The sequence below is a fragment of the Astyanax mexicanus genome, chromosome 17, assembly GCF_023375975.1.
Source record: "Astyanax mexicanus isolate ESR-SI-001 chromosome 17, AstMex3_surface, whole genome shotgun sequence".
In the NCBI taxonomy this organism is placed as follows: domain Eukaryota; kingdom Metazoa; phylum Chordata; class Actinopteri; order Characiformes; family Acestrorhamphidae; genus Astyanax; species Astyanax mexicanus.
In genome coordinates, this window is record NC_064424.1 from 415,495 (window position 1) to 441,732 (window position 26,238).

General features: G+C 35.8%; 2 protein-coding genes across 5 annotated transcripts in view; one reads left to right on the top strand and one right to left on the bottom strand.

The window, feature by feature from the left end:
- Positions 1–7,111, top strand: part of ppp2r2bb (protein phosphatase 2, regulatory subunit B, beta b) — a 73,676-nt gene extending 66,565 nt beyond the window's left edge. For all 4 annotated transcript variants that reach the window (XM_022667903.2, XM_022667904.2, XM_022667905.2 and 1 more), the window contains 4 exons: positions 34–198; positions 1,194–1,363; positions 2,711–2,802; positions 5,599–7,111. In XM_022667903.2, the coding sequence (XP_022523624.1) occupies positions 34–198; positions 1,194–1,363; positions 2,711–2,802; positions 5,599–5,878 (707 nt within the window). In that variant the 3' untranslated portion in view covers positions 5,879–7,111. The remainder of the gene's footprint in view (positions 1–33; positions 199–1,193; positions 1,364–2,710; positions 2,803–5,598) is intronic.
- Positions 6,756–26,238, bottom strand: part of tcerg1b (transcription elongation regulator 1b (CA150)) — a 30,077-nt gene continuing 10,594 nt past the window's right edge. Inside the window, exons 9-20 of the mRNA XM_022667902.2 lie at positions 25,263–25,423; positions 23,672–23,753; positions 21,347–21,482; positions 17,284–17,373; positions 16,365–16,483; positions 14,774–14,924; positions 14,347–14,511; positions 13,547–13,729; positions 13,261–13,440; positions 11,902–11,985; positions 10,199–10,299; positions 6,756–8,665 (exon numbers count right to left, since the gene is read on the bottom strand). Coding sequence (XP_022523623.2) covers positions 8,464–8,665; positions 10,199–10,299; positions 11,902–11,985; positions 13,261–13,440; positions 13,547–13,729; positions 14,347–14,511; positions 14,774–14,924; positions 16,365–16,483; positions 17,284–17,373; positions 21,347–21,482; positions 23,672–23,753; positions 25,263–25,423 — 1,654 coding nt within the window. The 3' untranslated portion in view covers positions 6,756–8,463. The remainder of the gene's footprint in view (positions 8,666–10,198; positions 10,300–11,901; positions 11,986–13,260; positions 13,441–13,546; positions 13,730–14,346; positions 14,512–14,773; positions 14,925–16,364; positions 16,484–17,283; positions 17,374–21,346; positions 21,483–23,671; positions 23,754–25,262; positions 25,424–26,238) is intronic.

Genomic DNA, 26,238 nt, shown 5'->3' on the forward strand with positions numbered 1-26,238 from the left:
TTCTATGCTGTTTCCTTTACCGTAACGTTTCAGATATTGTGGACATTAAACCTTCGAACATGGAGGAGCTGACTGAAGTGATCACTGCAGCCGAGTTCCATCCAAACCACTGCAACACCTTCGTCTACAGCAGCAGCAAGGGCTCCATCCGGCTGTGCGACATGCGGGCGGCTGCACTCTGCGACAACCACTCCAAATGTACGTACTTACTACACACTCTGCAGTACTGTTGTAGTGTTGTAGTGTAGCACAGTAGTAATGCAGCAGTGTTGTAGTTTTGTAGTATAGTAATGTTGGACTGGTAGTGTAGCACTAAAGAAGTGCAGCAATGCAGAGCTGTTGTAGTGTAGGACTGTAGCACTACTATAGTGCAGCAATGCAGAGCTGTTGTAGTGTAGTTTTGTAGTATAGTAATGTTGGACTGGTAGCACTACTATAGTGCAGCAATGCAGAGCTGTTGTAGTGTAGGACTGTAGCATTTTTGTAGTAATGTACTAAGTTCTACAAAGTAATATGTGCTACTGTGTATTCAGACACCAAGTTTTTTAATGTTTTTATGTGTTTTACCATTGAGCTTAGTGACCTGGTAACACAAATCCTCAGAACTACTGTACCTAGATAACACATTAGTGCCCATTCCATCAGTAGACAAATTACTTACACGCAGCAGATCATTTTTTTATTGAAGCAGCTTGTCGTGTGAGCATTTCTTATCTGTGGTGTTCAGGGTGCACTGTGAGCAGTTTTCAGAATTGTTGAATCTCATTTTAAACATTTTAATCTTTTGTCGGGTGTGACGTGTTCTGTGGATGACTTTATATTATAAATAAGTGCTTGTGATCATGAGGAAATTCTGTCTACATATCTGTATCACAAAGTCTGCACCGGGAGTAACTTGCCAATTAAATGTCTTCATGTGTGTTATAGAGGAAAATCACAGGTACACTTCCCAAACGTTAACTCTGAGAGCCTTTTTTATAGGGAGGCAGAGCAAGAAGCACTTTAGTATCTAATCAGAACACAACTGTGATCATTTGTAAACCTGCCAGAGAGAAAACTGCACAAGTTCTATAGTGAGTGTAAATGTATAACAGGGCTAACTGTAGCATGTTGCTACACGTGGCCAATAGGAAAGGAAAGTTTATTCTAAATGTTAATAATGTTTCTGTTCTTCTTTTTTTCAACATTTCCAGTCTTTGAGGAGCCAGAAGACCCCAGTAATCGCTCCTTCTTCTCCGAGATCATCTCCTCCATCTCAGACGTGAAGTTCAGCCACAGCGGCCGCTACCTGATGACCCGCGACTACCTCACCGTCAAGGTGTGGGACCTCAACATGGAGAACAAACCCCTGGAGACCTATCAGGTACCATCTTTAATATAATAATTAGAAAAAGGAACTGGCTTATTTACAAAAGAATTTATGAATCACAAATAATCGCTTAAGACTTATCTGTTACTAATGAATATTTAAAAGTGTACATAAATAATCAGTGTTAAATTGGAAATATAAAACTATATATTAGTCAAATGCTTAAAAAAAGATTTAAAAAATATAGATTTATTTTTAGTCTTTTGACTTAAATGTATAATAGTTTGTCACATTTTATTCCACAGAAATTCATTTGACTGAAACTAGACTAAATGTATAAAAAGTATTACATATCCTTATGGTTTTAATATTTTAAATCTGTTAAGAGATTTAATCTTTATTAAACAGTATTGTTTTACGTTTTTCTTACATTTAGTTTATGCTAATATTAAATGTATAAAGATAATGAGACAAAGCAAAGTTTCTGAAATGATAGACTTCTGCTGTAGTTCAGATTTATACTCCCATTACTGGCTTCCTGTAGCAAAGACTTTTATTACCCAACAATTATATTTCTGAAACTCATCCAGTTCAGTAACAGCAGGGTGTAGCTGGTGTGTAAAGTCACTGGTTAGATGTAGATTGTACTGTACATGGACCTCTCCTTAGAAACTTAGTTCCTGCTGATTGTCGTCGATGATGTGGGACATGCAGATGCTTGAGAAGAAAAGAAAATATATATATTACTAATGTATAAAATGTTTTTCTAAATGTCCTGCAATTGTTTAAATTGCAGGTTTAATATCTAGCAAAAATCATTGTATTGACTCTGACTCGACTACTAAAATGTTTTCGGACTTTTGGTTGTCAAAACCAAGAATTAGTAGTAGAGTCTGAGTCAATACTAAGACATTTAGGAGTCAAGTTTAAGTCAAAAGCGAGACTTTTTGTACTTGAGTTTTAGTATTGACTCAAGCTCAATTACCAAAAATCGAGTTAGTCAATAATAAAGACTTTTCGTTGTCAAGCCTGAGTCTGTACTGAGATTCTTAGCAGTTAAGTCCGATTCGAGACCAAGACTTTTAATTGAGTCCTGAATCAATAATAATAAAAATAAAATATTTTAGTAGGTAAGTCAGAGACAAAAGGCAACTATTTTAGTAGTCAAGTTATAATACTGACTCAGTATTGACTTTTGGTAGTTGAGTTATAGCATTGTCTCCCAACACTCCACACCATTAGAGAAGTTAATCGTAACTGGTTTAATAATTCCACATATTTCCTGCTGTTTTTGAGCCATGTTATACATTTTAGAATAGTTAGTGATGCACAAAGACACTGTATTTATTAAATTATATGCTGTGTACATTATTTAATAACGGTGTTGTTTGTGTTCTGCAGGTTCACGACTACCTGAGGAGTAAGCTGTGCTCCCTCTACGAGAACGACTGTATCTTTGACAAGTTTGAATGTGTCTGGAACGGAACGGACAGGTATTACCATCTTTAATACATTTATTTCAGCCTTTCACATCATCTTATTTATAGTCGCTGTTTTTATGGACCTAGTGCTAGTTCATTTTAGCCCTCTTTCACCACTAACATATACTATAAAATTAGGTCCCAAAAAAGATGGCCACAAAAAAAAATCTTATGACTTAAAAGCTAGATTACAGTTCCCCAATTGATCTAGATCAGTGGTTCTCAAACTGTGGTACTTCAAAAAATTATTTATTTGTACTGTATCAAAAGCAAATGTATTTATTTTAGTAGCATATATATTATTTTCAGAGTGTAATAATGCTGTTGGAGAGCCTGATATCTAGGGCTGGGGCGACGCGTCGACATAATCGACGTCATCGATTACGAAAATACATCGATTTGCATAACGTGCGTCGGCGCGTCGTAAATATGTTAATTAACACGGTAACATAGAAGCATAGAACTATTATTTAATTAAAATGATTTTTAAGAACAGCTAAACACAGTTCTGCAAGTCAAACGCGGAGGAGTTCACGTGCGAGAGAGAGAGAGAGAGAGAGAGAGAGAGACACACACACACACAGAGAGAGAGAGAGAGAGAGACACAGAGAGAGAGAGAGACTCTCTGCTGAATCTGACTCCCGCTTCGCGGACAGAATCGGCACAACACCCCCGCTGTAGAACTGCGGTAGTGAAAACAGCTACAAAAAAACGCCAGCGGGCATCTAAAGTTTGGGAGCATTTCACGCAAAAGGCCAACAATGTGGTCCTCTGCCATATGTGCAAAAGGAGCACTTGGAGCGCAAACATCCAGGAGCACTATGTCAACAGGGTCACACAGTAAGTTACCGTTTACATCAGGGTCTCCGCGGGTGTCCTTAAAAAGACTTAAGGCTGTCTACCAAAGGTTTTAAACCTGCCACAGGCAGAAATTATACATTTTTGGTTTATATTTGTGCATGGCATTTCGCAGTTTCCAGAAACAGTAGCATTATTCATAAGTTCAGGTGTTTAGCTAAGCTAGCTGCCTTAAGTTATTTTAGCTAGCGCCGTCGGCGCTGCGGTGTTACACCGTTTTCTGTCACCGTCGGAATTTTGTGACCAGTGCTCACGGTTATGAGCGTTCATTGGCAAAACGGAAGCTTTCTATACCTACACCTTACCCTCAGCCCTAAACTGAACCGTTTTGGCCAGTCGGGGTAAACATTAGAAACGAACACGTTTCGAATCGGCCAGTGCACCGGTCTGCTGAGAACTACTTGCCCGTGGTCACAAAATCTAGCGGTCACAGAAAACAGTGCAACACACGGTTGTGGTGTATGGGAGCTTACCATTTTTAGCGTTATAGATCTAAACGTGTTGTACATGTAAGTGATTATAAATGTGGGGTTTGGTTTAGTAGGCTTGTGTTGTTGTTGTTGTTGTTGTTATTATATATAAATATAGTATTTTATCGTTTGCTTTAAAACGTAAAATAATAATTATTTAAATATGTTTCTCAATAAATAGATTAGTCGACTAATCGAAAAAAATAATCGTTAGAATAATCGTTTAAAAAATAATCGTTAGGGACAGCCCTACTGATATCACAGTTAATCTTTTGTTAGTATTGGTGGTAAATGGTCTAAAATGTTTGAGAACCGCTCCAGATTGAGGTTTGATAGTCTGAACGTCCAGTAACCAGATCTAAACCACATTTAGGCTACATTTACACAGCAGCTAAAATTTTCTTTACTATTAAAAACAACATATCTATTGTTATATATAAATATAATATAAAAATATAATATAAAAATTATATATTATATATATATATAAACAGATATAACCTCTATTTTAGCTGACCTCAGTGTGTTTACCTAGTGGAAAGATATAAAACAGGATTTGAATCTGCGTTTTTTTTTTATCTTTTAATTAAATTTACTTGACTTTTAAACTTGAAGTATTTAAAGAGTTAATTCGTACATTTGTGTTTTTAAATTTGTTTTGTTCTGAATTTGTAAGGTGGCATAACAAAAAAACTTTAAAAACTATAAAATGCAGTTCTATCAATTTCTAATGAACAAAAAATATATATTAACAAACTTACGTTTTTAGATACATAATGTCTAATCCTATTAGTGAATGTTTCACCTTTATTTCAAAATTTAGCATTTAGGACCAATAGATATTTAATAAAAAATTGGAATAGTTTTTTCAATAGCAAATTTAACCATCTCACATTACAAAACAAATATAAAAAAAAAACATCTCAGAATATTTAAAGTTCATTCAAAAGTCAAACATATACAAAATGCAGATTCAAATATCTGCATCAGCTATTAAGGAAAAGCACATTGTTGTGAAGGGGCCTTTAATAAGTAAATAATCTATTTATTAATGTCAGTATCACAGAATTAATCAATTAATATTCTTTACTGCAGGTTTATTGTGGTTGTTTGATTTTATAGTGCCACCAAGTGGAGTTATAAGGCATTAACTTTAAGGTAAAGTGTGGGGATGAGGCTTAGGGAGTTTAGAGCACCTCTGTATCAATAAAACTGCTGGAGTGGAAACAACGCTTAGAATACCCTTATTTTCGTATTTGGTAATGTATTTATATCAGTAATTTCAGTTTGTTTTATAAACATTTAATACGGTTTGTTAGGTACCTTTTTTTTTTCTTTTAATTACCATTTTTATTAGTTTTAGTTAACGAATATGTTATATGTAATACCAACCTCTAATTTGATGCCACTTAATATTGTATTGTAGATCAGCTCTATTAATCTCTTTTACCTGTGTTTCTCTGTATTTCTCTCATTACAGCGTCCTCATGACCGGCTCCTACAACAACTTCTTCCGGATGTTCGACCGCAACACTAAACGAGACGTAACGCTGGAAGCCTCGCGGGAAAACAGCAAACCTCGGGCCATCCTGAAGCCGCGGAAAGTCTGTGTCGGCGGCAAGCGGCGTAAAGACGAGATCAGCGTGGACAGCCTAGACTTCAGCAAGAAGATCCTCCACACGGCCTGGCACCCATCTGAGAACATCATCGCCGTCGCTGCAACAAACAACCTCTACATCTTCCAGGATAAAGTCAACTAGAGCATGTAGCGCTGAAGAGCCCGGTAGCATCGAGACCAACACTGAGTCTTACCGGCTGAAGCGGCTTCAAACAAAAGAGGAATAACAGTAAGAATAAAAAAAACAAACAAACATGGGGTTGAGAACTTGTCGGCATGGCACTGATGCAGCCTGTTGCAATCAATGCAGTGTACAAAGTGCAGCTGAAATACAAAAAACAATCAATCGCTGAAGAGTGGAAAATGCGACGGCTGCTGTCGCCTGCTCCTTTACATTTTTACTTTTGATTTTTTTTTTATTTCCTACCGTTCTCTCTCCTCGCTGTAGTTTGTTCGCTCATTCATTCTGCACAGCAATAGAGAGGAGGAGCAGCAGCAGGACGCATTCAGCTGCAATGGGGTAGAGTGCAAAACTTTATTATTGCTTTTATTTTTAAACCAGAACTTTTTACTGTTTACTCACAAAGACGTACTGCAGGATTGATGCGCTGATGTTTCCAGACTGCTGTGGCCTTGAAGTATCTGTCCATCAACCAACCAACCCTGATCTTCAACTTTTAATTTCTAATTTTTATTTATTTATTAATTTATAATTCGTTTTAATACCTACACACGAAGGTGCATGCATCGATTCAACCTCTGTGACCTGACGACGACGAAATGTGGCTGGCGTCTGGATGGTGCACACTGTGGAATTGGTATACGCTGGATTTAAAACAAACAAAATAATGATGTAGCAATGTGATGCTTTTTTGTTGTTGTAATTTTCTAATGAAATGAAAAAAAAAAGAAAAAGAAAAAAAAAAGCGTAATAAAAACCAAGAGGAACCAAAGTCTTGTATCCCAAGTGCTCAGAAAGAAACAAGAAGAAAAAAGAAGAGAAACGAGTGCAAAGCAACTAAAAAACAGCAAAGCCTGAGGTTGCATTTATTTCCAGTCAGTTTGTACAGAAACAGCAACACTTCAAAAAGCAAAACACTTAAACATGAATCAAACACCACCGTACTCCTAACGACTGGCTGCACAGTACGGGTCCTACCGCCACAAAACAGCAGGAATAAATCCAGATCATCTCATTATCTCACATAATACATATCAGTCATGACTAGACCAGTCACACTAACTAATAACTTTACTAACTTCCTAACTTACCGTGAAAAATACACAAGTGTAAATCTTGTACATAGGCGTATTTCTTGGGTGTTTCATTTTTATATATATGGTCGATGTCCAATAAAAAAAACAAGCATCTTCATTTTTGTCTGATTTTTATTTTACTACATAATTTGAACCCACAAAGTGTCTCTTACACTGTGCCAAAATTACGTGATGAACGGACCAATAGAAACTCTTCAAAATGACCTGAAAACAAAAAATATATATATATTTTTCCCATTGGCTTTCATTGAAAGTTAAAAAATTTTTGTCTCTCTCCTGTAAAGTTGTAAAACCTGTTTTGGAGATGCTTGTTTCGCATTGAACAGCGATGATATACGAAAAAAACAAAAAAAAAAATTGTAAAGTATTTTAAACAAACAAACAATCGTGTTGAATACTGACTAATGCATCCAATCAATCAGTAACACCAACTCTACATACTTACACAGATTGCTCAGACTGCTGCTGGTGGTGAAAGAAAACATTAAATATATCATCTCCTAAACTAATAATAATAATACATTCACGGTCCTTTCAACAAAATAAAAAGGGTGTGATTGCATCATTTAGGGTATTTACAGGGTTTGGACAGTGAAGCTGAAACACCTGTCATCATTTTAGTGTGGGATTTTAGGTTTCATGGCTAAATTGGAGCAGCCTGGTGTTCAATCTTCATTAATTGCACATTGCACCAGTAAGAGCAGAGTGTGAAGGTTCAATTAGCAGGGTAAGAGCACAGTTCTGCTCTAAATATTACAATGCACACAACATTATGGGAGACATACCAGAGTTCAAAAGAGGACAAATTGTTGGTGCACGTCTTGCTGGAGCATCTGTGACCAAGACAGCAAGTCTTTGTGATGCATCAAGAGCCACAGTATCCAGGGTAATGTCAGCATACCACCAAGAAGGACCAACCACATCCAACAGGATTAACTGTGGACGCTGTAAGGAAGCTGTCTGAAAGGGATGTTCGGGAGCCAGTTGCCACAATAAATTATTGTGGTCTAAAACCAGGTGTTTCAGTTTCATTCTCCAACCCCTGTACATTGTGAATAAACTGTTTTTAATTTGTTAGTGGCGTAAATTGATGCATCTTAAAACTAAAAATAATTGAGCAACAGTTGTTTTGGACAATATATTGTCTCTCAAAACTAAAAAAAATCGTTACTGTGACAGGCCTAGTCATGACGTACCTTCAGATTCAGCGTTATCGTGAACCCGCTGGTTTAACCGCTCGTCTCTACGCTGAGTGAAACTGTAGACGGTGTTACCACACGGTTGTGATCCGGTCTCTCTGAGCGCTCCCTCAGCAGCAGCAGGGATGGTGATAGTAGTCTTACACGGTTTGATGTGAATAAATACGCAGATGATCCAGGTTCTCCACGGGTCCAGAACATCACTGTACACCGTCTGCAGTCTGCACTGTATACCGTCCAGGAGGAGAGATCACTTGGTAGAGCGCCGGGTCGGTTCTGAGGCGGTGGGGGGAGGTGGGGGTCCTCGGCGGTCCAGATCCTCGATGTAGAACATGGTGAGCTTCCGGCGTTCCTCAGGGACGCAGTCCAGAACCAGGTACCGTTTATCGTTCTGTAGAACCTTCTCAATGTCCTTCAGGTGCTGATCCGACTCCAGAATCAGCTTTCTGGATCTGAGGAGGAATAAAAAATTATTTTAACTGTATTAACTGCTATTTTCATAAAATATGCAAACAACGCAACACGCCCAATCAATTTACAACTGATTTAAGTTATTAATTCAAGAAAACTGAGTTTTAAGATCGGTTCAAATCTCTACCAAAATAAACTAATAAAAATGTTTTTATTAGTTTATTTGGATGAAACTACATATAATAGACCATGCCCAAGTTATTTCAAGGAAACTATGAGGTTTAAAAAAAAAATAATAATAATAAATAAAATAAGGCTATAGTCTTGCCTTCTGGTAGAATTTTATTTTGTGTCATTTGTCATTTTTTGTGAAGAAAAAAAAAAGGTTTTATTGGGCTATTTGGATAAACCTCACACAACAGACCAGACACAAGCAATTTCCAACTAATATGAATTATTATTTCAGGGAAACTGAGTTTAAAATTACACCTAAAGGTAAGACTATATAGCCTTATGTAATTTGGTGATTTTAGTAAAAAAAAAAAAAAAAATCCTGTTATTGGCATATTTAAATAAAACTAAACACAACAGAACATACACAAGCATTTTCCAACAGATAGGAGTGGTTTCAGAGAAAATATAATAAAAAAAAAATGAAGTCCTAAATTACATCAAAGGTAAATCTATAGTCTTGCATATTTTGGTGAAAAAAAAAGTTTTATTAGTTTATTTAGATGAAATTATAAAAAATACGCCATGTCCAAACAGTTTCCAACTGATACAGTTTATTTCAAGGAAACTAACCAAACTTACCAAACTTCTACATAAAAGTAAGACTATAGACTTGCTGATTTTAGTGAAAATTAGAGCATTTTTATTGGGCTATTTGAATTAAACTACACACAATAGATCATAGCCAAGCAACTCCAACTGATCTATTATTTTAAAGAAACTATACGTTTGAGGATCGGTCCAAAATCTTTCAAAAGGTAAGACTATATAGCCTTTCTTTTTTTTTTTTTTTTTTTTTATAAAACTGCACACAATAGACCACGCCCAAGCAATTCCCAACTCATTTATAAAAAAAGGAAACTATGAGTTTAAAGAAAGGTCCAAAATTACACCAAAAGTTAAGACTAATAGCCTTACGTAATTTAGCAATTTTTGCGAAAAAAAAAAGAAAAAAGTTTTTATTGCCCATTTGGATAAAACTACACATAAGAGACAACTCCCAATCAATATTCAACTCTATTATTTAAAGGAAACCAGGAGTTTAAAGAACGGTCCAAAATTCTATCAAAAGTTAAGACTTAAAAAAGTTAAGCCTTATTTAACTCGGCAAAGAAAAAAAAGTTTTATATGTTTATTTGGATAAAACTACACACAAAAGACCATGTCCATGCAATTTTTGAAGAGTTGTAATTTAATGGAAAAAGCGCAGAAAGAAGTGAATGTGCAGTCACGGTTTGTAGAGAAAGCCTGTTATTGGGCGTTTATTTTATAATAATAATAATAAATAATAATAACTGGTGTGTTTAGTAGTGATCTTTAAGGATGGTGCTGCTGTTTCTCACCTGTATGTGATGAACTTGGTCTCTTTGAGCAGAGTTCTGAAGTCCGCTTTGGCCGTGATGTATTTATCCTTTATATAGTCCTCAAACTCCCGCTGTCTCTTCTATTAAATAAACAAACACTTAAAATTAACCTGCTGCTGCAACAGGAGGAAATCAGTTCAAATATATATAATCTGTATTTAACTGTAGATCATCACTCTCCAGTGAAAAACTTGCATCTCCAAAACAGCAACTTTACAGGAGAGAGAAAAAACATAACTTTTAATATAATGGAAATCGATAAAAAGAGTTTATTTCAGTAACTTTGGAGAATTTAAATAGCAGAATTCTTGCACCATTTTAAAAGTCAATTTTAATGTTTAAGACCTTTTTTTAGACAACAATAAATAAAATTTAAGACCCCAAAAATGTAGTCATAATTTATTTAATAGAAAATATTTAGTTGTATTGTAAATCAAAACTTAACGTAGCTAACTCGCCACTAACGTTACTATGTTACCTAGCTCTCCGCTAATGTTAGTTATCTCCCTGGTAACGTAACTAGATAACTCGCTGCTAATGTTATGTTAGCATTTTAGCTAGCTCTCCGCTAACCTTCGTTCTCTCCCTGGTAACGTAGCTAGATAACTCGCCGCTGTTATGTTAGCAGGTTTGCTCTCCAGCTCTCCAATACTGTTAATATGTTAGCTAGCGCTCCGCTAACCTTAGTTCTCTACCCTGTAATGTAGCTAAATAACTCGCTGCTAATGTTAACATGTTAGCTAGCTCACCGCTAATGTTAGCTAGCTCTCCGCTAACCTTAGTTCTCTCCCCTGTAATGTAGCTAAATAACTCGCTGCTAATGTTAGCATGTTAGTTAGCTCTCCAATACTGTTAATATGTTAGCTAGCGCTCCGCTAACCTTAGTTCTCTCCCCAGTAATGTAGCTAAATAACTCGCTGCTAATGTTAGCATGTTAGCTAGCTCTCCAATACTGTTAATATGTTAGCTAGCGCTCCGCTAACCTTAGTTCTCTCCCCTGTAATGTAGCTAAATAACTCGCTGCTAATGTTAGCATGTTAGCTAGCTCTCCAATACTGTTAATGTTAGCTAGCGCTCCGCTAACCTTAGTTCTCTCCCCAGTAATGTAGCTAAATAACTCGCTGCTAATGTTAACATGTTAGCTAGCTCACCGCTAATGTTAGCTAGCGCTCCGCTAACCTTAGTTCTCTCCCCAGTAATGTAGCTAAATAACTCGCTGCTAATGTTAACATGTTAGCTAGCTCACCGCTAATGTTAGCTAGCTCTCCGCTAACCTTAGTTCTCTCCCCTGTAATGTAGCTAAATAACTCGCTGCTAATGTTAACATGTTAGCTAGTTCACTGCTTACGTGCGCTAGCTCTCTGTTTATCTTAGTTCTCTTTCTGTTAACGTAAGCTAACTCATGCTAATGTTAGCATGTGCTTTCCCACCGGCATTAAACACACCGTCTGAATGTAACACAGCAAATTTACAGTAAATTTAAGGCAATTTAAGACCTTAATTACCCGGATTTTAGTTTAAAACATTTTAAAGACTTTTTCAGGATCTGCAGGAACCCTGTATTGGTAGAAAGAGTATAAGGGACACTGTTCATCACATTATGTAGTAAACTAAAAATCCTCAAAAATGGAGATACTTGTTTTTCATTGGACAGCGACAATATATAAAGAAAGCTTTCTTACCCGATCACTGCTGGAGAATTTGATGCAGCGAGGATCATCTTTAATGATCTTCTTCACCTCCTTCCACGTGGTGGTCAGTGTGATCTGTAAAAACACACAAACACACACACACACACCTCTAAATTAACACCAGTTCCATCACTGTTTAACATCACCACCGACCTCACCAAACTCCTCCAGACTGAACTTTAGCACCATTTACAGGTTAAAAAGACCTTTAACAGAACGGTTCCAAAAGCTGCTGAGATTTTATATCAGTATAAAGGGATTTAATAATATTAAATGTCTAATGCATAAACAAGATAACTTCGGTTTTATTACTATATTTATCTGGCGCTTTTATCCAGAGCAACTTGCGAGGTAATTCCTGTTACAGAACCACTTCAGCCTGGTAATGTGGACTTAGATTAAACTGGTAAAATTACTAAAGTAAACTGATCTGTCGTACCGATTTTTAAGCACAAACGCGTTAAGCAAAAAAAATAAAAAAATAAAATAAATAAATAAATAAATAAATATCTCCTCCTGAGACTCTTTAATCTTTAATTTAGATCAGAAGGACCAAACAAGTATAAAAGCTAAACTTTGAAAAAACTAAAATTGGATGAGAATTTCTGTCTGGTCTGGCTGTAGAAACTTTTGAATGGGATTCCTGTAATGTTTGCCAAAGGGTCAGTGTTTTAATAAATGTATCATGGGGCAGTGAAGCAGAAATGTAATGTCCTCATATGAGGACACAAGGTCTCAAGAGGAGATATGTATATATATATATATATACACACATACATATACATATCTCCTCTTGAGACCTGAGACCTTGAGACCACATATATGTGTGTGTGTGTGTGTATATATATATATATATATATATATATATATATATATATATATATATATATATATATATATATATATATATATATACACATACATATACATATACATATCTCCTCTTGAGACCTTGTGTCCTCATTTTCCATGATAATTAGCTAACTATTGAATTAATCCAGCATGAGTTGGATTGAAATCATGTGAAAATCATGAATCTGATTGGTTAGACTCTCCCTCGACTTTGCTAACAGACTCATTACTACACCCTTCTCAAAATCAGGAGAAGGGTCACGCAGTCACGTGGGGGGAGGAGCCATTTTAAAAAGCTTTGATTGGTTAAAACCGCTGTCAGTCAGATAAGAGTCCTGCAGCAACTGAAAAACACAGACTAATGCTTTGAATTTATTAATTTTAATTTATAAAATAAATTCTTACACTTACAATAGCTATGATATATATATTTCCTGATTAAATTTATGTAATTATATATATATATATGCAGATCTGCTGTATACGGGACTCTCTCACCATGGTGGTCTCGTCCAGCAGCTGTCTGAACTGCTCCTTCTTGCGTTTGGTGAGAGCTTCCACATGCTCCTCAAACAGCTTCTCCTTCTCATGCCGCTCCAGCAGAGCTGCCGACTCCCAGCGGTGATCCTTACGCAGGTTACGCCTCGCGTCCGACCAGGAGGCATCAGTCGACCTCACCTGTTCACAGGTAAACCAATCACACACAAACAAACGTATTTTAAACACAGTAAAACTCAACACTGATCTTTACACCAGTCACTAATTCAGCCCTATAAAAACTGACCATATCAGACATGAGGGCTTTGAAGTGCTGGATGGCCTCCTCTCGCTTGTGCTGCTCTCGCTCGCGGTCGATCTCCTTGGTCTGTTCGGATCGAGCTCTCTGAACCTCGCGCTCTCGCTCTCGCAGACTCGCCTCAATACGAGCCTGCCTCTCCAGCTCCTTCTCCTTCTCCACATCTATATTCTACCACACAGGAGAGACAGACACAGCCAGTTACACAACATACAGGAGTATAACAGCACTGCTGAGGTACATTTACGATTAGAATAGCACTGCTGGGGTAAATATGTAATTTAAATAGCACTGCTGTGGTATTCAGTGTTATCTAAGTAACATATCAGATTAAACTGCACATTATCAGCAGTTTAGTCATCAATCAACCTCAATTTACAATGTTTCCGAGCAGGAAACAGTTAATAAGGAAATTTAAAACAAGAAATAAAAAAAGGAAAAAAAAAATAAGGATCATTTTTATTTTAAATCAACATTTAATATATATATATATGAATTTAATGTATATGTAAAAAAGAAAAAAATTAAAAGACTATACAACTAAACAAATTGAAACAAAAAATTATAATGAACTAAGAACATAAGAACCAAACTATGAAACATTAGGATTAAAAAAATAAATAAGAAATAAAAATTAAAATAAGAAAAATATACAAATTTTAAAAGACTTATTTAAAACAATCTAAAGGCTTTCTGGTGGTGTTTAGAAACTAAAAAGTTTAAAATGGTTCAGTGATCCCAGTGAGCTGAGCTGTGAATAAAAATGTGTTTGCAGTCCGGACTCTTACCTTGGCCTGTTTTTCAGCGTACTGTCGGTACAGCTCCTCTCGGGCTGCGGAACTCTCCACAGCCTTGTAGCGCTGATCCGTCTCCAGCTTATCCTTCACTTTACTCCAGCGCTGCTGGATATCCACGTGATGATCCGACAGCAAGTCAAAGAAATCCTGTTTTACCTGAACACACAGACAGAGAGAGAGGAGGATTCAGGATTTAAGGAGACTGAGGCTGCATTCACATTACAAGCCACATTGCTCAAAACACGGAAATATCATCCTCGCCAATAGCACAGTTGAACCTGAGAGGGCGCTGCAGAGGCAGAAATTACCACAGTAAAAGCGTTTTTTAAAGGGTTAGGAAATGTTTAAAGGTTTTAAACAGGACTGGGCACTACTGAGGTAAATGTATGATTAGAATAGAGTCTGGAGTCTGGGTTACCTTCTCTCCTTTAGTTTTGAAATCTTCTTTGTCCCTCTTCCTGAGCGCAGTCATAAACTCTGTAAACATGGCCTCTCTGTCCTTCATCTTCTCAATGGCCTTGAAACGAGGATCCTTCGCATGTTTAGAGGCAAACTCACTGAACGTGGTCCTGGAAAAACAAAAAAATATATATTATAAATTAATGCAAGATATAGATATTAGAGCATTTAAACCTCAAGACTAAATTTAATTTAATTAAAAACGGAGAAAAATATAACGTAGGCTCAAAAACTACAATATTTTCATGTTTTCAGACTTTTAAAGAACATTTTTTTAAAGGGAACATTTAAGGATTAATTCTGAATTACCTTATACCTACACTACATGATTTTAGCCCTACAACTTTATGATTTATGATTAATAGGAGAGCTCCACTGAGGTAAAGGTATGAAAAGAGCTCTGCTGAGATTAATTTAAATATAGAAGAGCTCTGTTGAGGTAATGATCATTATTAGAGCAATTATACCTGAGGACTAAATAAAACCATTATTAAATGTAGGAAATATAACAAATGAAGTGAAAAATATCAATATTCTTGCTTTTCAGGCAGTAAGTGAGGTTTCAGGGAACATTTAAGTGTTCATTATGAATTTCCTAAAACCAACCCTGTCTAATTTCAGCCTGGTTATCACGTAGCCCACTCTTTTTTAGAGATCGACAAAAACAAAACAAAAACAAAACAAAAACTTCTGTTCGGAGGCAAACTGCGCAGTAATATAGTGTAAAAACCACAAATGAAGGACTTGAGATTACAGGACAACCACCTGACCACTCTAAAATATAGTGTAGTGTGAACCAGGCATTAGGAAAACACCTACATAACATTTAACATATTTTCCATAATCAATCAATCAATCAACCTACCTTTATTTAGACTCGGAAGTACATTGAGGGCAACCCTCGTTTTCAATGTTGCAGAGCATAATAATTAATAATAATTGGCTAAAATGAGCTAAAACTAACTTACATAATAAAAGCAATACAAAAAAATTATAGTAGTAATAATAAAAGGAACTCAAAATAAATTAAAAAGCAATAATACAAAACTATAAAATAAAAAATAAAACAAGGAAACAAATAAAAGGGAAACAAAAAACTAAAAGAACAAAACAAAAAAATAAAAGTTAAGAATAAATAAGATTTATGTATAAAACAGGTATCTGAAGGTGGCTAGATATTAAACTCTATCAAACGAACTATTTCTAACCTCATTTCCTTCTTCCCCTCCTTCACTCCTCTATCCCACTATTTCCCTTTGATCTCCTTTAATCCCTATTTAAAAATGTCTTTACCTTCAACTTCTATTACTTTTATACTTCACTATTTTAAGTCGCGTTGGACAAAAACGTCTGCCAAATGTCATGTAATGTAATGTAATATTAAATGTTTAAAATGATTTAGTGACACCAGTAAGCTGAGTTTTAGAGTGTCCTGTAGTGAAGGAGGGTTAGGAATCACTGTCCTGGTGCACTGAAATCTGTAACGTGTATCTATAACGCGTTTTTATTAGCTTGTGTTGCAGAAGCACAAGTGAACCCTAGAGACCGACCTCAGGTTAAGCCTGGCGTCCTCCATCATCTTTCTGAAGTCGTCTTTAGCCTGCATCAGTTTATTCTTCTTCTCTTTCCTCTCTTCTTCAGCACGAGTCTTCACATACTGATCAAACACCTGCAGAAACAGACATTCACACATTCACAATTTACACAAATCAACAGATTACACCTTTTTAATGAGTCTGGAGTACGGCTGCAGTAGTGCTTTATGACCGATTTAATAGTTAAAAATGATAAAACAGCAGAATACTCCTGCTTTTGGTGAAGCTAAAGCGGTGAGTGAGCGGTTAGTGAGCAGTAAGTGTGCGGTTAGTGTGCGGTAAGTGAGTGGTAAGTGTATGGTGAGTGTGCGGGTAAGTAAGAAGAAAGTGAGAGGTTAGTGAACAGAAAGTGAATGGTTAGCGAGCGGTAAGTGTTCGGTTAGTGAGCGGTTAGCAAGCGGTGAGTGAGCAGTTGAGTGCGTGGTCAGTGAGCCATAAGTGAGCGGTTAGTGTGCGGTAAGTGAGCAGTAAGTGAGTGGGTAGTGAGCGGTAAGTAAGCGGTCAGTGTGCAGAAAGTGAGCGGTTAGCGAGCGGTTAGTATGCGGTAAGTGAGCCGTAAGTGAGCCGTTAGTGGGCGGTTAGCGAGCAGTAAGTGTGCGGTAAGTGAGCAGTAAGTGAGTGGGTAGTGAGCGGTAAGTGAGTGGGTAGTGAGCGGTAAGTGAGTGGGTAGTGAGCCGTTAGTGGGCGGTAAGTGAGCAGTAAGTGAGTGGGTAGTGAGCGGTAAGTAAGCGGTCAGTGTGCAGAAAGTGAGCGGTTAGCGAGCGGTTAGTATGCGGTAAGTGAGCGGGTAAGTGAGCAGAAAGTGAGTGGTTAGCAAGCAGTCAGTGTACAGTCAGTGTGCGGTGAGTGTACGGTCAGTGAGCGAGTGCATTACCTGCTTCCTCTCTTTGGGGTTGAGGAGTAAATATCGTGGATCAAATACGATCTTGTGTAACTCTTTATCCCATGTGGAGAAGGCTGAAACCTGCGTAGAGAGAGGGCGTGGCCACAGGTTAAAAATATATTACTTTACATAAAATACAACCAAACTCTTCAAACAGACCTCACTTACACAACATTTATACAAAAATACTATTAATAAAAACAGTAGCTCAAAAATACAAAATTTGTCATTTTGAAAAAATGAACATTTAACCACTTCAACATTTTATAAAAACACAGTGCCACAGTGAAAGGGTCTATGACCAGAATCTAATTTAAAACCCCTGGAAACCTAAATCTGATTTAATTACTAATAACATAAATCTGCCTCCTCAGGGCTCCAGGGCAAATACATTACCCAGAGAGCTAAAGCTAAACTAGGTGATCTAAAACTAAACCTGGAGAGCTAAAGCTAAACAACATGATTCAAACTTAAATCTAAGCTATGTTATCTAAACCTGGAGAGCTAAACCTAAATCTAAACTACATGATCTAAACCTAAAGCTAAAACTGGAGATCAAGCCCTGAAGCTAAACCTAAAGCTAAACCTGGAGTGCTAAACCCAAAGCTAAGCTATGTTATCTTAACATAAACTAGGTGATGTAAACCTAAAGCGAAACCTAAAGTTAAACCTGGAGAGCTAAACCTAAATCTAAACTACATGATCTAAACCTAAAGCTAAACTAGGTGATCTAAAACTAAAGATAAACCTGAAGAGATTAACCTAAAGCTAAACCTGGAGAGCTAAACCCAAATCTAAACTGTGTGATCTAAACCTAAAGCTTAACCTAAATTTAAACCTGGAGAGCTAAAGCTAAATCTAAACTAGGTGATCTAAAACTAAAGATAAACCTGAAGAGATAAACCTAGAGCTAAACCTGGAGATCTAAAGCTAAACGAGATGGATGGGAAGGTAAAACGCATGGGTCAGACACTCCCCCAGTCGTGGAGCGGAGCTTGTGTGTATATTTGAGCTGTAACTCCGTTACAAACATGAGAACCTCAGTAAAAACTAAAGATGTACATTTTGGTGATATCTAAGGAGTTTTATATATTTATGCTCTATTTTTTTTGTTTAAACCTTGCTGAACACTTGCTGAATACCACCCAGGTTTAGTATTATATATAAAAAAATCTATGTATTAAAATGTGTTCACATGGGCTTTTCATTCTCTGTTATATACTTCTAAACACACATCAGCCACATACTTTACTGGTAGATATATATTTTTTTGCTTTCTGTGATGGAGATAATTAGGGCCTGTATGGTAATGGGTGCTGTGCTTTTACTTTCCCCTCCTGTTCGATACTGCTTACAGCAGCAATACAGCTTTTTACAGTTCATTAACCCGCATTTGGAACAACACCCCCCCAACAGGATTTGGCTGCAGAGCCTCTGGCTAGAACTGCACTGATGCGCACTCATTTTTAATGAGTTACTAGTGCCCCCTATTGGTGTCTGCAGAGAACAGCCAAATACACAATAACTTACAATAACCACTAACCATTAAACACTGTTTTAAGCCCAGTTTTTCATCATTTGTACTGTTTAATTAGCTGCTAATTGTACAGTACCAGTCACTGAAGTTCATGCTCAGGTTGAAGAAAAGAAAAAAAGGACAGGCGGTTTGCTTTTGTTGTTTTTTGCAGCTATAGCTGCACAGCTGCACCAAGAAATACAGTGTGGGTACGAGAGAGAGAAGCACGTAGCGCTAATGCTAATGTGTAAAAGTAACAAGATGAATAAATTCCGGTTTGACTGATTTAGGACCAAATATGAAAGTGACAAATCTGATTTATAAAAAAAAAAAAAAAAAAAAAAAAAAGATCAAAAATCAGATTTGGTATGTTTACACATCCATTAAAAAATCAGATTTGAGTCAATTTAGCCTGGTAATGTAAACGTAACCTTTGCTTACAGAATAATCCAGCATGTGATCCTGTATAGCTTCAATATTAAATTTACAGTGTAAAAAAAATAAATAAATAAAATAAAAAAAATAAAAAGAAAGAAAAACACATTGGATGAAAAAGAGGTGTAAAAGCTATGACTGGTACTGTAAATTTCAGTGCTTTAATTATTATGTCAAGCCTGGGAACTGGAAACAACCGAAAGACAGCAACAAAACGAAATCTAAAATTAAAATCTAATGCAGAAAAAATCAGCTAAATCATGCTTAGAAACCAGAAAACTTTTATATTATTATACCAAAGCTGAAATATGTTGGCAGAGGAATTGATATCAGGTCAGATCAAATATTCACACACACACAAACCATCTTGAACTTATACTATACTTCAGATTTTATATAATATATTGTGCGAAGTTTATTTAAAAATTGTACTTTATATTTTTTTTATAACTGAGCATTCACATGCACTGAAAAATCAGCTCATAATCGGATTACTGCAGTTATCTGATTATTTAGGTGCTCACGCCTAAACTATATATTCCTTTTTCTTAGATTATTTTAGAATAAGGTGTATAAAAATCTCATTAACAAATTTGATAAATGGTAGTGATGTATGTTATCTCAGTAATCAGATTTCTCAGTGTGTGTATATACTCTTAACCGGAGTATTCTGTAATGTCTTAGTTTGAGACATACTATGTACGTTTGTGATACGTTATCGATATGTGACATCAAATACACATGTATGTAATTCATGAAACATAGGCATTCTAAACTCCTTAAGCCCCGCCCCTATTTACTGATATTTGATTATTTAGGAGTATTTTATCCTAAATATCTTCATTAACACAGAATTGTTTTGTGATATCACAATATTGTGATATCAATATCATGATATGCCCTGTGATGAACTCTGATGTTGTGCAATAATCAGATTATGAAGTGCATGTAAACAGACTCACTCTTATCATGAAGTTTTAGGTCCAGTCTTAAAAAAATAAATGAATAAATAAATAAATAAATAAAGACAGTTGACTTGATTAAAGTCATTGAATAAAATATTTTAAAAATAAAGATTAGTTAATTTTATGAGATTAAAGATGCAATATTACAAAAAAAAAGGAAAATGTACGGAATGGTATTTCGAAGTTAAATAATATTTTGAGAATAAAGTTGTAATATTTCGGAAATAAAGACGTAATATTACCAGAATAAGTCATAATATAAGATTAAAAGTCTAAATATTTTGAGATAAATGGTCATATTTTGAGAATAAAATGGCTATATTACGAGAACAAAGTTGTAATATAACGAGATTTAAGTTGTAATGTTACGAGAAAAAAGACGAATATAAAATGGCATTTTTAGATTAAAGTTGCAATATTCAGAGAATAAAGTTGTAATATTATGAAATTAAAAGTCAATGTTTCGAGATTACAGTTGTAATACTTTAAGAGTAAAATCGTAATATTACAAGAACAAAGTTGTAATATAACGAGAATAAAGTTGTAATATTACGAGACAAAAGACGCATGTAATGGCATTTTAAGAGTAAAGTTGTAATATCTCAGTAATAAAGTTGTAATATGCCTAATAGACTAAAAGTCGTAATATTATGAGAACAAAGTTGTAATATAACAAGAAAAAAAAGATGCACGTAATGGCATTTTGAGATTAAAGTTGAAATATTACAAGATTAAAGTCGTATTATTTTAAGAAAAGACATACGGATGGGAATTATGAGGTTAAAGTCGCGATATTATGAAATCTAAGTCGTAATTTTACGAGATTAAAGTTGTGAAATGAGATTAATGTTCCCATAAATCAACTGTTTGAATTTATTTATTTATTTTAAAGAGTGGCCCTAAACGCTGTCGTACTCTAGAATATTTATACTGAGTGTAGAGAAGCTCATCATACAGACAGAACAGCAGGTGAAGAGAAACAGTAACAGGATGAACAGAGAGCACCAACAAGAGAAGAGATAGATAAGGAGAGAGAGAGGACAGGAAGAAGAACAAACTGAAGATTGTACCTTGGTGGGCTTCCATTCAGATTTATGAGTCTAACATTAGAGAATTGCGTTGGACTGAAGTGTTTTACCCCTCTCTCCAGCAGCATGTCCTTGAACTGATTGAGGCGAGCCTCCAGCGGCACCACCGCCCGGTCCCGAGCCGCCTTCAGCTCCGCCTCCACCGCCGCCTCCTTCTCAGAGTCCGCCTCCTTCACCTCCTCCTTTCTGTGAGGAGAAACCGCAGAGTGAGGAGGAGCCGACAGGGGGAATAACAGGGGGCTGGTTATCGTCTGCCTGAGTTACTTTCTGCTAATTCTATTTTCTATTTCTTTATTAGTAGTATTATTATTTATTTTTGGGGTAAGACTTTAAGAACAGCAGAAAAAATTAAATAAAAATCACTGTAATCACAGTTGGCAATTAGGGATGCACCGATTAGATAATACTATATATTAATAAGTGTATAGTATGAAATTTGAAGAAGATCGGACAGCACTCGTATAAAATCCAAAGTATTGATTTGACTCACAGATAAAACATGAACGTTTCTATACTGGAGCGAATCACTGCTAGATTGCATCACGCAAAAGCACCCACTATTCAACAGTGGTCTGATACTACTGGTTTTGTCAAGGATTTGTCTAATCAGTCATGGTAGTTGTGTGCAGTGCAGATGTATGTTTATTATATCTGTTAATATAATAATTCTTCTTATTATTATTACTATGATTACATTATACTACATTGTTCTATTTTCATACTAACTATCTAACATATTTTACTATAGCTACCATATTGTATATACAGTAGGGGTGAGCAATATTATATCGTATGCAATATATCGTGACACAGAATTATCATGATATTAAAAATCCATATCGTGATAATAGAGATGTTCTGTCTTAAAAGTAGTCTATTATTTACTGTGAAGCTTTAGGTGTATTTATTGTAGAATTGTTTTAGTTTGCAGTTTATATGCATGCACTAAATATTCTGCAATATTATTTGCTGCGTTATATTATTTTAGGCTATATTATTTATTTTGACACATTATGATTATTCTGTTATACTATTATACTATATTCCTGAAATTAATGAATTATTTTAGTTTTCCTATATCGCCAAGTATATCTTTATCACAAAATACCCTGAAATATTGTGATATTATTTTAGAGCCATATCGCCCACCCCTAGTATACATTCACTTCACTGTTATTATTGTCGATATCTTTTATTATTTACTTTGTTGTGGTGCGTCATTGTGTGTATGCAAAATATGTTTGAAAAAAAGAAAAATAAATTTTATATATATATATATATATATATATATATACACACACACACCAGACCCGTTATTAAATGAATCAACCTCTTAGCTACTTTCATGTTGCTGCTACCTGCCTACTCTCCCTATTTATTTTATTTTTTGTGTATTTATCATTATATATTTTGTTCAATTCTATTTTTATTGTGTCCCTTTATTTTATCTTATTGTATCCATATTACCTATTTTAATAACAGCTCTTGGGTGTAAACTGAATCGTGAGATCACAATTTCGTTCCACCTCATGTACCACATGTGATGTGAATGAATACATGACTAAAATCTCCTTATATCCTTATTAGAATCCTAATATGGAATCGGTGCATCCCTTCTGACAACTTGCATAATTTGGCCTATACTATTGTAGTAGAACCTACAGCAACACAGCATTGATTTGTCAAAGATAATGAAAATAATGAAACCTAATCTTCTTTATCCTCCTTTCTATCCTTACTACGGATTTTTAAAACTATATATACAGAAGTAAAAATGAGGCTGAAATTAGTTTTTTTTTCCTCGGACTGTTTCTCTGGGGTGTTCCTAATGCAGACTAGAGAGAGGTCAAACAAGGTGTGTTACCTTGGAGGCCCATGTTGGCATCGCCAGAGCTTAGAAGCGTTCCCTGAAATATAGTCCCCAGTGCAACACGACCACTGATTGGGGTCGGGGAGAGGCAGGCTCGAAGGGCACTGATGGGAAACAGTGACTGATTTGACTTGGTAAACCTGAACAGTATGGAGTCACCACTCACTAAAGATCACCACAGCCAAGATCACAGATCAGCAATCGGTGCATTCCAAATAAACATCTACACGCCTCCGATTTCAGAACTCAAATCAAATATCAACAAAACTCCAAATTAACACTGCAGATGAGAATGGGTATTTATTCTAATGTATATCTACTTTTAGAATTCCTCTTTTCATGATTCTAAAAGATAAAAAGGTTTCTGTTCATGCTTTTAGTCTGTTTTTAACATTTTTCAGTATTTCAGCAGAAGCTAGACTAGCTACCCTGCAGGGGTGAGCTGGGTTTACTGATTAAAGGTAAATAAAAATACCTAAAAATACCTAAAATTAAATTTACTTACTTTCTCTTCTTAGCCTTTGAAGGCTCATCATCTTGAGCTTCTTCTGCGGCTAGCTCAAGCTCCTCCCTGCTGATGCCCATCACTGAAACACAAAGTTATAAAAGTTATAAAAGTTTTAAAAAAGATCTTATTCCATCGTTTATTTATATTTTTTATCAATTCTAAAATGTCTAGTTTTGTGTCTAGTATGAATGAATGCTTTGTGACCTGTTTTTTGTGAAAAAATAAATAAAAATAAAAAATAAATAAATAAATAAAAGAAAGTGCTCCGGTGATCCGTTATAACAGTGCTTTACTCTGGTGAAGGAGTGGAGTGGTGGGCAGAATAGAAGGAGATAGAATTTCAGCACTTGCTCATGAATATTCATACAATCATGCAAACTTATCGCCTCTGATTGGCTATGAACAGCACTGTGACACCAAGAGGCAGTGACGAGACAGTTAAAAAACTTTTAAAATAAAGACATTTTAAACCTAATAACAGTGTAACTTTGCAGTGTCATTTTACAGTGTTACTTTACAACATGTGTAATAACGCCCTGCTAAGTGCAGTTCAGACACTGATCTAGTCTTAGAGTCTCTGTAAAACACCAAATCCACCGGAGATCCTATTTAAACCTGTAGATACACACAGAGGTGGGTAATCCAGGTCCAGAAAGTAAAAATCCACCCCGGGGTTTGTTTGTTGGCTGAGCTGCAGCAGAGACACCCAGGCAGTTGGATCAAACAAAACCTGGGGGCGGATTTTTACATTTAACTAGTGTAAACAGAACTGTTCTAAACATCTAAACACCTATCTATCTCAGGTGTACTTGGCTGGTGGTGTTCCTCCATAAACTAATTCTAAATTTCTTTGTCTCTGCAGTATAATAAGTTATTCATATTGTTTAAATTATAAAGAGCAGCTGAATCATTAGAGAGCTGCTTTACTTTACACTTAATATTTCAGATTACAACAGCTGCAACAATTAGTCGTCATAATCGACAATAAAAAGAACCCGTCTCGCTCTCAGTGTCTCCAATAACGTCAACACAATATATCGTCGCTGTCCAATGAAAAACACTTTCCATCTCCAAAACAGCAACTTTACAGGAGAGAGAAAAAACCTTGTAAACTTTAAATGAAAGTCAATGTAAAAAGAGTTTATTTCAGGTCATTTTGAAGATTTTCTATTGGTCCTTTCATCAAGAAATTTTGGCACAGTGTAAGGAACAGGTTGTCTGTTCAAATTATGTAGTAAACAGACAAAAATGGAGATAAGTGTTTTTTATAGGACAGCAACGATATATGAATATATATATGAATTTTATCATATTTTGATTTATTTTGTTATTGTGATACATGATATACATATATTGTTAGTGCCTAAAGAACACTGTTTAACTGTATACTTTACACTGAGTGCAATCAGTCCTTTATTTATAGCTAATGTGGAGCATAAGTAGATGTACTATATTATATTATATATATATTTAAAAAAAATTACTTTAAACAAATTTTCCATCACTAATATCAACAACAGAATCTTGCTTTGTGTTGCTTTAACAACCAATAAAGTACTATATAAATATAAATTCAGTGAGGCTGTACCCAGTTTCTTGGAGTCCTCTAAACCCCGTTTATGTGGAGGCTCCTGGATGTATTTATCCACGTCCGCCCGACCCACCAGCTCATCCGGACGATCCCACATGGACTGACGGGTTGTGGGATTGTAGAAGAACACGCGGTCATCCCCCGTCCACACAACACACCTACAAAACACAAACATTACACACGCAATTAAGATATCTTCACATAAAGCTGAAGATCTTTGATTTTCTTTTGATTTAAAGAAAGTATAGGTAAGGGCTGTTCGCACTGTTTATCTTTTTAAAATGTGACCCATTTTTGACATCTGTCAAAAGTAAGTCACGCAAATGAGTGACAGAGCAATGCTTCCCATTAAGTTTCACTTTAATCCAGAACAATAAATCAGAATCTCTTCAAGCTGAGCTCATCACAGAATTTATTCCAAAAAAGACAAGTTGTTATTCGGCCTTGGTCAGACTTTTATTCATATTTTACTTTCATGCTTGCAGCTGCAATCTGTAAATGCCTTTAGCCAATTCATTAGGAACACCACTTGGCTGCAAAACCTAATATTCGATTATTATTAGAAGTAACGTCAGTGCAAAAATGTGATAATTTATCTTGTTTTTACACAACTAAAACACTAACTCGGTGCTGTTGTCCATTTTCCCGTCTACTCTTGCTCACTTTCTGCTTTCAGGTTCTCCTCACCGCTGCATGAATTTCAATCTGGTTGTTTAGACAGAATCACATCAACACGACTTGGATATGTATCGGAAAAACTCGGCGCTGTACTTTCAAACACAGTCTTTTTAATAGGATGTGTGGTAAATGTAGTAAACATAGTGGCACAGGTGTAAACAGTGTGCAGCACATATGGCATTCAGTGTGAAAACAGTTGCATGGAGCAGCAGCAGCTCCACAGCATAGAGTTAACAGCTGTTGCAGTAATTAACTGGGTAATAAATCTGATTAAACTGCACCTGAACAGCCGTTT